General features: G+C 40.1%; 1 protein-coding gene across 2 annotated transcripts in view; it reads left to right on the forward strand.

Moving 5' to 3' along the window:
- igsf3 (immunoglobulin superfamily, member 3) overlaps window positions 1-7,911 on the forward strand; it is a 137,203-nt gene extending 129,292 nt beyond the window's left edge. For both annotated transcript variants that reach the window (XM_053496470.1, XM_053496471.1), the window contains exons 8-10: window positions 2,515-2,925; window positions 5,839-6,255; window positions 6,457-7,911. In XM_053496470.1, the coding sequence (XP_053352445.1) occupies window positions 2,515-2,925; window positions 5,839-6,255; window positions 6,457-6,707 (1,079 nt within the window). In that variant the 3' untranslated portion in view covers window positions 6,708-7,911. The remainder of the gene's footprint in view (window positions 1-2,514; window positions 2,926-5,838; window positions 6,256-6,456) is intronic.
- Window positions 7,912-12,421: the final 4,510 nt, after the last annotated feature.

The following is a 12,421-nucleotide window of genomic DNA, read 5'->3' on the forward strand; positions in this document are numbered from 1 at the left end:
TCAAACCAGGACTTATGAGAGTAAAAACCAACTTTATTTTCCCTATATAATCTCCTGCTACACTAATGCACTTATCCCAGTGTTTCACTACTGTCTAAACCTCGATCAGACTACGTTTTCATGTCTGAAATTCTGGCCTCCCAGGAACTCCTTTAACTATCTAAACATTTTAAAATTTAAATTGGAGCGAGGTCAGGACTACACACAGGATGTGGCAGTAACTGACAGCCGAGTTCCTTTAATGTGCAAGTAGTGGTTGTGACTGATTGTGTGTACCGTTCCCACAGACTGATGCATCTCTTCAGCAAGTCGGTGACTAGATATCCATCAATATTTAAGGATCAGGTGTTCCACTCTCCGAATGTTCACAGGAACAACTGCAGTGTACTCCGTGCCACCTCAGCCAGGATCATCATTCATATATGCATGTCCTCCTTTAATCTTTTACTGTGGCTGTGTTGTTTATTTATTTAGATTTCACTGCATGTCAAGCACCAGCTATTCTTTAACATACTGTACTATACTGTCTTTTATTTTAAATCAATGTGGGGCCCAGCAGTAAAAGAGTTCAAGGTTGTTGATCTGGCCTTCAAATTCCCTTATCTCAATCCGGCTGAGCATCCAAACAAACAAAACCAGACAAAGTGTGATCCATGGAGACCACACCCTGCAACCCACAGCACCCAAAGGATCTGCCGCTAATGTCCCTGTGCCAGACACCACAGCACACCCCCAGAGCTCTTGTGGAGTCATGTCCTGCAGTGCCAGAGCCACGCCAGTTGGACCAGCACTAATGAGCCCTACACAATATTGGGCTTAATGATTTGTGATGTGTGTAGTGCAGAAGGTGATGCAAAAGTAAGATGTATTTTTTTTCTTTAAGCATTAAATTTGTTTGTCCACTTAGTAATAACAAATACATAGAACAGTAGCTTGATAAGAAATTTACTTATCTGGGGACACCTGGCCTAGAGATTTCTCCACCCCGAAACATTCTTCAGCATTTTTTTATTTATTTATTTTTTTTACTTTTGCGCCCTTTTGTTAATTTTATTGTCTTGCGGTAATGATTGAATGGTGAAGGACGGTGAAGTCGTTGCTGGCCAAAAATACTGTTTATAATGAGCTTGTGTAGTAAATTTATGACGCACACATTATGTTGGTTTTAAGCAAAAAGGCTGTCAAAGTCATTTAAGTAATATCAGTTACACACTAAATTAGGAAGAAAAGACCACAGGAGGCGCTATGGTAAGTGCCAGTCTAGTCTGGTAGCTCATCCATTATTAGTCATTCGGGCAAATGACTGAAAGCTTACCAGACATTTCCAGAGTGCATTTCCTGTGAAGTGGCTATTATGCACATGAAATGAGTTCTCGTGATGTTGGACAAACCAATGATTTTTTCCCCCCCAGAATGCTTTTAGCATCTGAGAAGCTCAGCAAAGCTCCCACTGACTCAGCTCAGCGTTATAATCCCTAGAGAGAAAGTATTACTACTGAGACAAAAGCAGCTTTACTATTATCTAGTTACAATTACAATTGTAAGTCACTTTCTTTGATTGTATTCTGTTTTATTTAACCGGTATGTGTACGTCATTACTTTTTGAGAATAGTTACATAAATTGAAGGCTGTCAGTGAGTGGGAGTAAGCTTCAGGTTCAGAGTAAAGCTCATGCATGATGGGAGTTCGGGTCTTGAGGAGCGTCTGGTGATTTAGAGGTGACTTTGCTGAGGGCAGAGCATTTGGCCTGCACGTTAGATGCATGAGGATGTGTGGTGCTGCTTTTGTGCTGTAGAGATGCTGTAAGCTTCAGGCTAAAGCTCTGTCCATCACTGTAACTGCAGTCAAAGATGTGCTACAGGGATTACGGACCCAAAGTGTCGGTGGAAAATTGGATTTTTCGCAAAGAATTACTAAAGCATGAAAAAGAGAAAAAATGTTAAGTTTTGCAGCTGTGCTAATCCCGTGTGTGTGTGTGTGTGAGAGAGAGAGAGAGAAAAAGAGAGAGAGAGAGAGAGAGAGCGTGAGTGTTCTCATGGGCCCCCACTGTATGTATTTAACAGCAGAGCCCTGACTATGTGATCTAAGACCACATGCTTGTTGTGTATTTGGAAGGCTGCTTGGGTTGCTGCATGTGCCAGTATATCCGGATATGCACATGCAGGACATCTGCTCCTGTTTTTGCTTAGTTTGGATTTGCGTCACTAATTTGGTAAATGTAGACATTTAGGCACATGTGCCTCTCTGTGTGCATGTCAGTTTGCTGCTTGCTTAAGAATGTTTTTATCCGGGCTGCTGGCTTTTCTAAATCCCCTCATGCTGTGAAATAGCAGGCAGTGTCTGTGGCAGTCACACCTTACGCGTCTACACGTAATCCGATCTAAGCAGTGTGGAAGCCGGCAGGCATGCTTTTCCTAAGAGTTTCCTCTGACATCTTATTTCTTCTCCTATCCTCTCTTGTCCTATACGTCAAAATGTTTTAAATCATCTCACTGTTTCCCTTTTTTTTTTCAGTGAGCAAGCTGCGCATGCACAAGGTCAACCAGAGCCTCCAGTTTGTTGAAGACAGCCGCGTTCGCCTAAACTGCTCCATTGCGTCCCAGACAAGCGCCGAGTCCCAGCATGCCGTGTTGTGGTACGCACGGAAGGGCGCAGCAACTGAGCCCGACGAGCTTCTGTTGAAGATCGAGCGCACCGGGGCGTTTGAGTATGGCGCATACGCTGAGGAGGAGCGCCTGCGCAGCCGCGTGCAGTGTGAACGCCTCTCGCCGAGTCTTTATGGCCTGACGCTGCACCGCGCTGAGACCAGCGACTCTGGGACCTACTACTGCCTAGTGGAGGAGTGGCTCACTGATCCCGATGGAGCGTGGTACCGCTTGGCCCGAGACTCTTCTGGCTTCACACACGTTGTGATCAAGCAGCCAGGTGAGACTCAGAGAGACGTAGAAATGCCTATAATGTACAGTGACAATCCGTAAATATTTTCTACATTTTATGGGGTTAATGAGTGGCCACTTTTCATGTTGGCGTACATCCATGAATAGAGGCAGCCATGTGGTGGCCACACACACAGCTGCTTCATTAGTGTACCAAAAAAATCAGGAAATAGTTTCCACATTTTATCAGGCTAATAAATGTGATTTTTTTTTTTCTATGCTGGCATCCAACCAACCATTAGCCCAGCGCTTTAGGCCATCTTAGGGTGCTGTTTGTCATTCAAGAACACCAGTTTGTGTTACATTCCTGTGGGTTTCCATAGCCATCTGGCTACCCTGGCACAGAGAGGATTAGAGAGAGTGTACCCAGATATTATCTCCCCCCAGAAGCTGGTGTGGTGATCAGACATTATGCATGTACTAAAAAGAAAGGCATACATGCATCAACTGTCAAAAGGGAAGCTTCCCATTTAAGGCTCACACTCTCATCTCGCTATTGAGAGGACAATAGAGAAGTTTGCGTAGTGAGTAAGCAGTACACACAGTAGCGCTACCCAAACACACAACGTCAAACCCTGACCAACCATAAGGATTCAAATTCAAATCAAATTCAAATTTTATTTCTCACATACACAGTCATACACGGTACAATATGTCGTAAAATGCTTATACGACTGTCAGTCACCTTAAAAATTAAAAGCTTAACATACATTACATAAGAAATAAATATGAATAAAAGAAATACGGTAGAAATAAAATTAACTAGTAAAAGGTCAAATATACTGTAATAAAAGAAATTCATTAGAAAATGAATTAACAATTAACTAGTGAAATATACTGTATAAAGTAAAATATACTTTACAAATAAGAACAAAATATCAATATAGCAAATATAGAAGAAAATAGAAAATTGTTAAAAACAGAAATTTTGAAACGGCTGGGGTGTGCAAATATGCATAAAAAGTGTCTTATTAAAGTGATTTGTGCAGTGGTCCATAGATGAAAATATAAATATGTAGTGATTCATATTCTGAATTCTTGCCATTCAAAATCACCTGCATAGGGATATAGAATTATGAGTACCCGAGGACACCTAGATCTACTCAGGGCCCTTGAACTAATCCCCTACTGTCTTGTTTGCAAGGTATATTTTTTCTAGTCATCCACTTGGTTCTACATGTACCAGAACCACACACAGATGACATAACTTTCCCAAAGATCACAGTGCATCCCTGTTGTCCGGTTCACTGCTGTTTCGGCCATTTAGCATTCAAGAGCAACAGCATTCGCTGCACCAAAACCTGGCAAGGACGAAAGGAAATGCAGTAAAAAGCTGTAGTTTTCACCCACCTCACACCACTACCACTCTTAAAATCTAGTTTATTCAGTTTTCTTCCACTGTGATCTACAGTATGGCTATGGCTGTGCTAGGTCAGTCTTTTGTGCCAGCAAAATCACTTGGCAAGTTGTGGGAAGATTCACACCTTTACGCTCTGATTGCTACCGCATTAAAGGTGAAAAGTCAAAGAAATTTGTTCAAAACTGTCAAGCAGGAAAAGTGACCACATTTATCCTGGGTTGTTCCATGTGTAGACTCCTGGTTTTAGTGGCTGGAAACAAAATCTTTTTGGGAATGATGAAGAATATTTAAATAATATTATTAAAAATGTTATTAATACTCCTACTGGATTATGTAAAAGATCGTTTAACTACTTGCTAGCAAGCCAGTTTAAATAGAGCCATAATGAAATTTCTTTACATTTTTTTTTTACCATTAGTTGTTGTGGCCATAATTGTTGTTAAGGATCATGTAAGACAACTGAAGAACTGTATTTTAAAATAAAAGATAAGGCTATTTTTCAATTATCTTTTTTGCGTTACTTATTAAAAATATACAGTTCTGTTCGGCTGAAAATAATAGAATCTACAGTATAGTAATGACAATTAATGTCATGTTTTCATCAGTTGTCCAGCTGACTCCTGACTCGGTGGAGTTCTCACTCACAAATGAGCAATAACTTATGAGGTTGGAAACCCTTGCTCCTCCTGGTACTAAATTTGACATTGTGTAACACAAATATGTTTAGTAAGATTATTGCAGCTTGCACCGTGTAACCTCCATTTCAGCACCACGCCTCAGGGAACAACTCTGCTCACTGAGGATTTTGGTTATTATCAAGCAACACACCATCGAGCTTGCATGTCCCTGATACACATCTAAATATGGTCTAAAAACTCTAACCTAATTTCCCCTGGGATAAGGAGAAGGTCTCATTAAATTTGCACGGGTGCATGGAATGCTGGGAAAGTTTCCATAATGTTTTTTTTTTTTTTCCCAAAGAGATTACCTGATCATTTATCTTCAGCCTCAATTCCACATATTTATGTTCTATTATTTGAAGATATGAGAAGACCATGAGTTCTCAGAGAAAAGAAGCTTGATGTTATTTTAGTCTTAGCACAGCACTGATGCTGAGAGAGAAACCTGTGATTTTATCTAATGAGTGTTAATGCACTGTCTCACCAGGCGCTGGTGTTTGTGTACTGCATCGACCCAGACAGTTTTGACACCTTTAGGTGTGAGGCCCTGCATTTAATAACCTTTGCATCCATTTTAAATGATATTTGCCTAATACTTTTATAATCACATGGCCCATGCTTGTCAGTGTTATATTTGGTAACACATTTTTAATTAGTTGTCTGTAATCAAAACAGAGTTCAGCTCTTCACATCATCTGTAGAAATCACCACAAAAATCCTGTAATTTATATTCCTTTTTTTTTTTTTTTATAGATTTCATAGATAAAAAAATCATAGATTTTTTTTTTGAGTAGTCTTTTATCTCTAGTCCTTTTAGATGTGAAGACTGATGTTATTTCTCTACTTTTTCTTTTTACAATAGCTGTAAAATTGCAGGTGGAGGAGACAGAGTCGAACATCACCGTGCCTGAATATGATTCAGTGCGACTGGGCTGCAGCATACCATCTCAATCCTCCAAAGACTCTCGCTTCTCTGTGTCATGGTACGTGTCCCGCTCTGAGAGAGAAAGCGAACGGGAGTGCGTGTTCTCTATTGGCCACGACGCTGTCTTCGGTAATGGGAACTGCAGTCCGATGGAAGAGCCAGGACACAACTCTCGCCTACAGTTTGAGCGCACTACCTCAGATCTCTACAGCCTGACCATTCAAAGGGCACGTCCAGGAGATGCAGGAAAGTATTACTGTCATGTAGAGGAGTGGCTCCTGAACCCACGCAACGCCTGGTATCGCCTCACCACCAACAACTCTGGAGCTACCATTGTGAATGTTCATGAGAAAGGTATGCCTAGTACTTGGGTACTTAGTAAGCTATAGCTCAGTCATTTTTCTGTCTTGTGTGTTAAAAGTGTTCTTTGGCCTAGAGTCAAATCAAATTTTTATGAGCCTAATATTGACGCTTTTTCAAACAGGCTATTTTCTAGGTAATAAATAATGCCTTTGTTGAAACTCATCTGAGAATCTTCAATCTTTCTTTCCACAGTCTCGACTTTGCAGTCAGTGGTGTGCTCCAACAACTCGCTTTTTTATTTTGTTTTCTTCTACCCATTCCCCATCTTTGGCATCCTGCTCATCGCAGTTTTGCTGGTGCGCTACAAGAGCCGGAGTTCCAACAAGAATCAGGAAGGCAAGAACGGAGCACCGCTGCTCTGGATTAAAGAACCCCACCTGAGTTACTCACCTACCTGCCTGGACCCCCCTGCTCTCAGCCTCCACCCAGGCTCTGTGGAGTAAACAGGGCAGAAAGAATGCCCCCTCTTACTCATCTACTCTCTCTCTCTCTCTCTCTCTCTCTCTCTCTCTCTCTCTCTGTTTCTTTGCTATCACTCCTGTTCCTCGGGAGCGCTCTGGGCTCCTGACTCAGCCCTGTTAATCCCTCCATATGGCTGACTGAACCCCTACTCGGTTGATGTGGTCATGGCTGCAGTGGCTGCCAGAGGAAACGCCTAGATGTTTGGTTTGGTTGTTTATTTTAAGGATTTTCTTTATAGTATTTCAACATCCTACTATTTGGACTATCATACTCTTACATTGCCCTCTCCTGCGCAGAAGTGCCTGTGTGTCTGAAAGCATTAGGTCTTTAACCCCCAAGACACACAGTCTGTACCTGGGATGAAAGAACATATTCTGTAAAGGATTACATGTGATTTTATTCTCTCTTTTGAATGTGTGGTATGAACCCCCTTTTTAATTTATGAAGGCTGGTGCTCATCTCATGAAAAAATATATTTGTTTGTTTTTTTTTCTACCCGGTTCTCATTTCAGAAGACTGGCTGCTCAAAGCATTAGCCTGCAAAAAAAATGTCATGCTGAAATAGTGCACAGGCAGAAAAGTGTGATTCCACCAGGTGAGAAAATGTTGGAAAGGAAGGCAGTGATCTTGTATTCTTGCCTAGGAGAAGCCACAGAACTGATCTCTAATGGTATGTCCATTAGATACATTTGAACTGATAAAACAGAGGGGGGAGAGAGATGTGTGACCTCCCGCCGTGTGTAGAAACACTGTATTTTATATCACACTCCTTCTCACTGCCAAAGACTCACTAACACATGGCTGATTCTCAGTGCCGACGACTAACAAGCATATCCATGTGCACAAACTACCGTGACTTGACTAAGTGTCCATTACTCTCATTCCTCCACATGAGAAAATCAGAAAAGGAGGATGCTATACACTGAGATCTTCAAGTTCCTGCTCTGACCTGTAGTTTCATCGCTAGTGTTCAGGAGTGGTATGCTGTGTTCAACATTGTGCATTTTTTAAAATTTCTCTCTGAACTATGGTAGAACAGGGAATTCTACTTGCTTCCCTAAAATGACTCCAGACTGCTGGCCTCTGAGGTGTCAAAGCGATGTGTTTCTGTGTGTGCTGTAAGAAACATCGCAATGCTTCACCTCCTACTGTGAATATTTCACCCATCACCCATAAACCTGTAGTGACAAGATTCTGATGGAGTCCAGGTAAGGCGTGGGATATAAACATAATGAGACGGATCCTCTCCATGTCTCCTTAGTTTTAAACTGCCTATTAGAAAAAAAGATGCTATCTGAGATAGCTAGTTATAGCATTTGTACTACATGGGACAATCTTAGTGCCAAGACCTTTACATTGTTTTATGTGTGCGTTGAAAAATGGTCCAGAACAACCTCTTGCTTGGAGATACTACAGTATGTAAATATGGCTTTCCAGTTTATGCTCTAGGGGCTTATGGAATATGTCAGGTCAAAGAGATTTTCGCTGAATATGTATCAACTCCAAGCAATAGAAATAGAAATTTACTAGAAAAGAACTAGATATTCACTTCTCCACTCTTCTATGGGATAGAATTTTTCTATTTCCTTTGTTCCTGCATACAACTCTTAAGGGTTCTTAAAAATGATTTCTGTGAAGATAAATTCCATCAAACATATTTTGAGATTCTTCTGTAGTGTCTTAAGTGCAGTACATGACTAGAGAGAGAGAGAGCACGTAACTACACCTCCTCTGGGCCTTCTAATTTACTAACCAGGGTTCTCAAGGCAACAGTAATTAATACCTTTTCTTGCAAAAATAGTGAAATTAAACATCACCACACTGAATTTCTTTAAGGTAAAGGTTTGTTTAAACCAATTTTGCCAGCAAATTGACTATAATCTTTCTGAAATCTGAAAGCCTGTGGGAGGTGTATTTGGCGCTCTTTGCGCCCCTGGAGTTGGCATTAAAATGTATTGCCTCCTTTTGTAATCACAGCAAATGAGTCTACATGTGCAGGCAGAATGTGCCTTTTATCTCTTCAGATTAATTAGATTAATTCAACCTGAAATAATATTCGCCACTACCAGAGGCATAGCCGAAGTGACACGAAGAGGCACGGCTCATGTACTCCTAAAATGTCTGGTAGTTCCTGTGACCAACACTAATCACTACACTAATTGTTTGACTGCTGTTGTGGTTAAAGCTTCACTGCTGCATATCCTGAAGTAGCACTTTTTTGCAGTTTAAACATTCTTTCACAGCTAGTCCTGGTGCTTTGGCTAGCTACTGTAGTATGCTAACCATGTTAGGTAGCTGTCACCCAAGAGACCTAGCTTCAACATCAAAGTGCTACATCTATGTATATGTGATTCTCCTTCTGCTTGACTTTCAATTTAGGGCTTTGCAAACCTTCTAAAGGTTTTTTGTAGATTGTATTATTGGTATTGTTAGTATACACAAATTTTTCATCATCCCTGGGGTATTTGCACCAGGTGATTGAAAGTGAATGTAAATTAATGAAACCAATCTAGCTGTCTAGCTGTTGAGTTAGGAAAGTAAAGTTGTTGTAGATTTCGCAGAGGACTAGACCACCCCCTCAACACAGTGGAATATGTATTACATTACAAACTGCGATAGCTGTTATGTGGATATAAACAATACAGTGCAATTTGTAGAAAGATGTTGGTGACAGCCTTCATTTTTTTTCCCCTTTTTTCTTTGTGAAGCCTTTAAATATTTTCCCTTCCTTGTGCTTGTTCCCTAAAATAATCTAGAACTGCTAATAATTACTACACTGCCACAAGTTTGAAATGAAGTACTTTGTCTGTTAATTTATTCCAGACTAAAAACTGGATTGCTTTAACAAAGACATAATTTTGGTCTGATAATGATGTATGAATTACGCTTTAGCAAGTACGTTGAGTTCTAGAATGAATTGAACCATGTGGTCTGTTAAAGGTTTTCCTCTTGGGATTCTTAATGTCTTTTTAGCCACATCCTTTAGCAAGATCTAAAACCTCTCTGTCCATGGAGTGTCACACAGCATGTGTTATCTATTGACAGTTAGATGCAGTTCAGCAGGTTTATGTCCCTCTTGAGACAAAGGACAACCTCATTTAATAGTAATGCATTGCAATGTTTTATTTGTCCTCTGGCCTAGTGTCAGGCACTGACATGTGATCGCTAAAACCATCTATATCTGAACGATCTTCATTGTAAATGCACACAAAAAGACAGACGTACAATATCAATCCACTTGAAGTTGGTGGTTGTCTTGTTTTTATTTATTGAACTGTACTGTAAAACATTTAGTTTAGACTTTGTGAACTTTAACAGTTTGCAATTATAGCCTTTTGCTTGGACTTTTTGGACAATAAAGCCACTGAGTGCCGTGGCGGAGGGTATTGTGGAAGGTGCTTTTGTGAGTGGCACAGACTGTGTGGGTTGTGAGCGATCATGCACACAAAGCTGTCAGCTCGTTTTATTTCTCTTTTAAATTGTGTCAAAGTGTATAGTGCATGATGGAGCAGGAGGCATTTTGATGTTTTGAGCTCTTCAGCATTGTATTTTGTGACATCATGTCAGTCAGTGTTGCCACCCTCTCCATCTCCTGCATGTTGTAGGAGCAATTCAAATTCAGTCCTAGAGGCCTGGAGGCTTTTCCACCCTATGGGAGCTCATTTCTCTTCAGTCACCTAAGGGGAAAGTCCTGAAATAATTGATCGTTTTTTTTTTCCAGTCTCTAAAACAGTTTGTGCTTTGCGGCTATACAGGGGAGCTCACAAGTCTGGATCCATAGGCAAGCAAGGAAATGTTGTACATTTCAGCAACAACTTCTCTATATAAAGGATCCCATCTTGAGTTCTGTCTGATCTTGTTTTGTTAGTCATCTTGGGGCTGATTTCAAATTAAAAAGTAAAAAAAAAAAAAAAAAAATGAATGTAAAATTTCACATAAAGAAAAAATGCCTATGGATCCAGGCTGTTTTTTCCACCCTGGATATGATTCATTATATGTGTAACAGCTGTGATTTCTGCAGAGAGTGTTTATTCACGTTAATTTGCAATATGGCGATATTGCCTGTGTAAATGCGTCTGTATGTGTACTTGCCATAGGTTGCTCCCAGTGCAGGAGATGGAGGGTGTGGCGCTACTGTGGGATGTCACAGTGCTGCCACCATTCCAGCTATGGAGATCTCCTCTAAACTAGTGGATTTTTTTTGTAGTTCAGCGTAACTAGCGGACCCGTAACACCCTCGCAGTGTTGTAGATGTGTTCTGAGGGCTGCATGTCATGGCTGTGTACAGACTCGAGATTAGCTGTGGAATTTGAAAAATAATACATTGTGGTGATGTGTTCAATTCAGCCAGTGATGCTTTTTCAAGTGCTGTGTTTTTATTATTATTATTATTATTATTATTATTATTATTATTATTTTGTAATTATACAAATAGTGCACTGATGTTAAAAAAAAGGAAAAATAGCCTTTTTATGCTTTGTGTTTTGTTGTAACATGTTTTCTTTTGGTAGTTCATATACATATAAATATATTTTATTGAACTGTAGCAGTCGCTATCATGAAAAGGCACTATTCTGTCAGTTTACTGCAATAAAAGCATTCAGTGCACAGTGTTTTGAAATGTGTTCATGTAGCTTTGTTAAAAACATTTTCTTCCCCTGGTTATTGTGAGCCAATACAGCTGAAGAAGCAAAACACCCACGGTAAGCTTAATAAATTACATCGTATCAGTGCATACACCATGGGATACACTGCACACACTATCAGCACACACAATGTTGAACTATCCATGCAGTACCTTTATCTCAATGTGTCCACCACGCACCCTTGTGCCCAAAAGTAAGTAGGAATAATGTGTCCGATGGCAGCTGATTGAATATGAGAATGAGGTGTGATACACTCACCTGGATATGACTGATGGGTGTGGAGAAAAGAAGTAAACCGTAGTCAAGTAACGGGTATAACTGAATTTAGTAACATTCCTTAGTAAGTTTTTGATGTATTGAGGATTCATATTGACTTATCACTGTGATAAAGTAGTTAATTTGAGCATGCTAATTAAGAACACCACATATTTATGAGTAACAGTTCATACTGACACAAGGTTATAAATAAGAGTGCCACTTGGATCTAAGACTGATCAGGTCCACAGAAATTTAGCTCTTATAAATCAATATAGAATATATAGAGTAACAATACAGAATAACTCTTAGTTGTTCTGCATTGGTTTTTATTGTTCTGTGGCTATTATAGTGAGGAATCAAAAATAAAATACGAACAGTGTAGTGTTACAGTATAGGAATATAATTAACTACAGAAGGGCCATTATAATTTAAAACACACAACTTTTTTATTATTGCAATTACACCGATCAGCCACAATGCTACAGTAACACCACCCCACCTGGTGAATTGAAAAACACCATTAATTATATACTAGTAATGTGGTGACTGTATCATAGTCATCCAAGGCCTATCTGTACTTGAATTGTCCAAAAGCCTGTCCACCCGGTCTGAACCCATAGAAAAGCCAATGTAGCACTAATAATGAAAAAAGTGATGCTGGCCACGATAGAACACTCGGCCCAGCAGGCAAAGAATTGTTGATCTGGCCTCCAAATTCCCTCAGATCTAAATTTGATTTAGCATTCATGAAAGCACTAGACAGACAACCCGCAGCACCGTAAGGATCTGTC

This window comes from Clarias gariepinus, chromosome 5 (genome assembly GCF_024256425.1).
Source record: "Clarias gariepinus isolate MV-2021 ecotype Netherlands chromosome 5, CGAR_prim_01v2, whole genome shotgun sequence".
NCBI classification, from domain to species: domain Eukaryota; kingdom Metazoa; phylum Chordata; class Actinopteri; order Siluriformes; family Clariidae; genus Clarias; species Clarias gariepinus.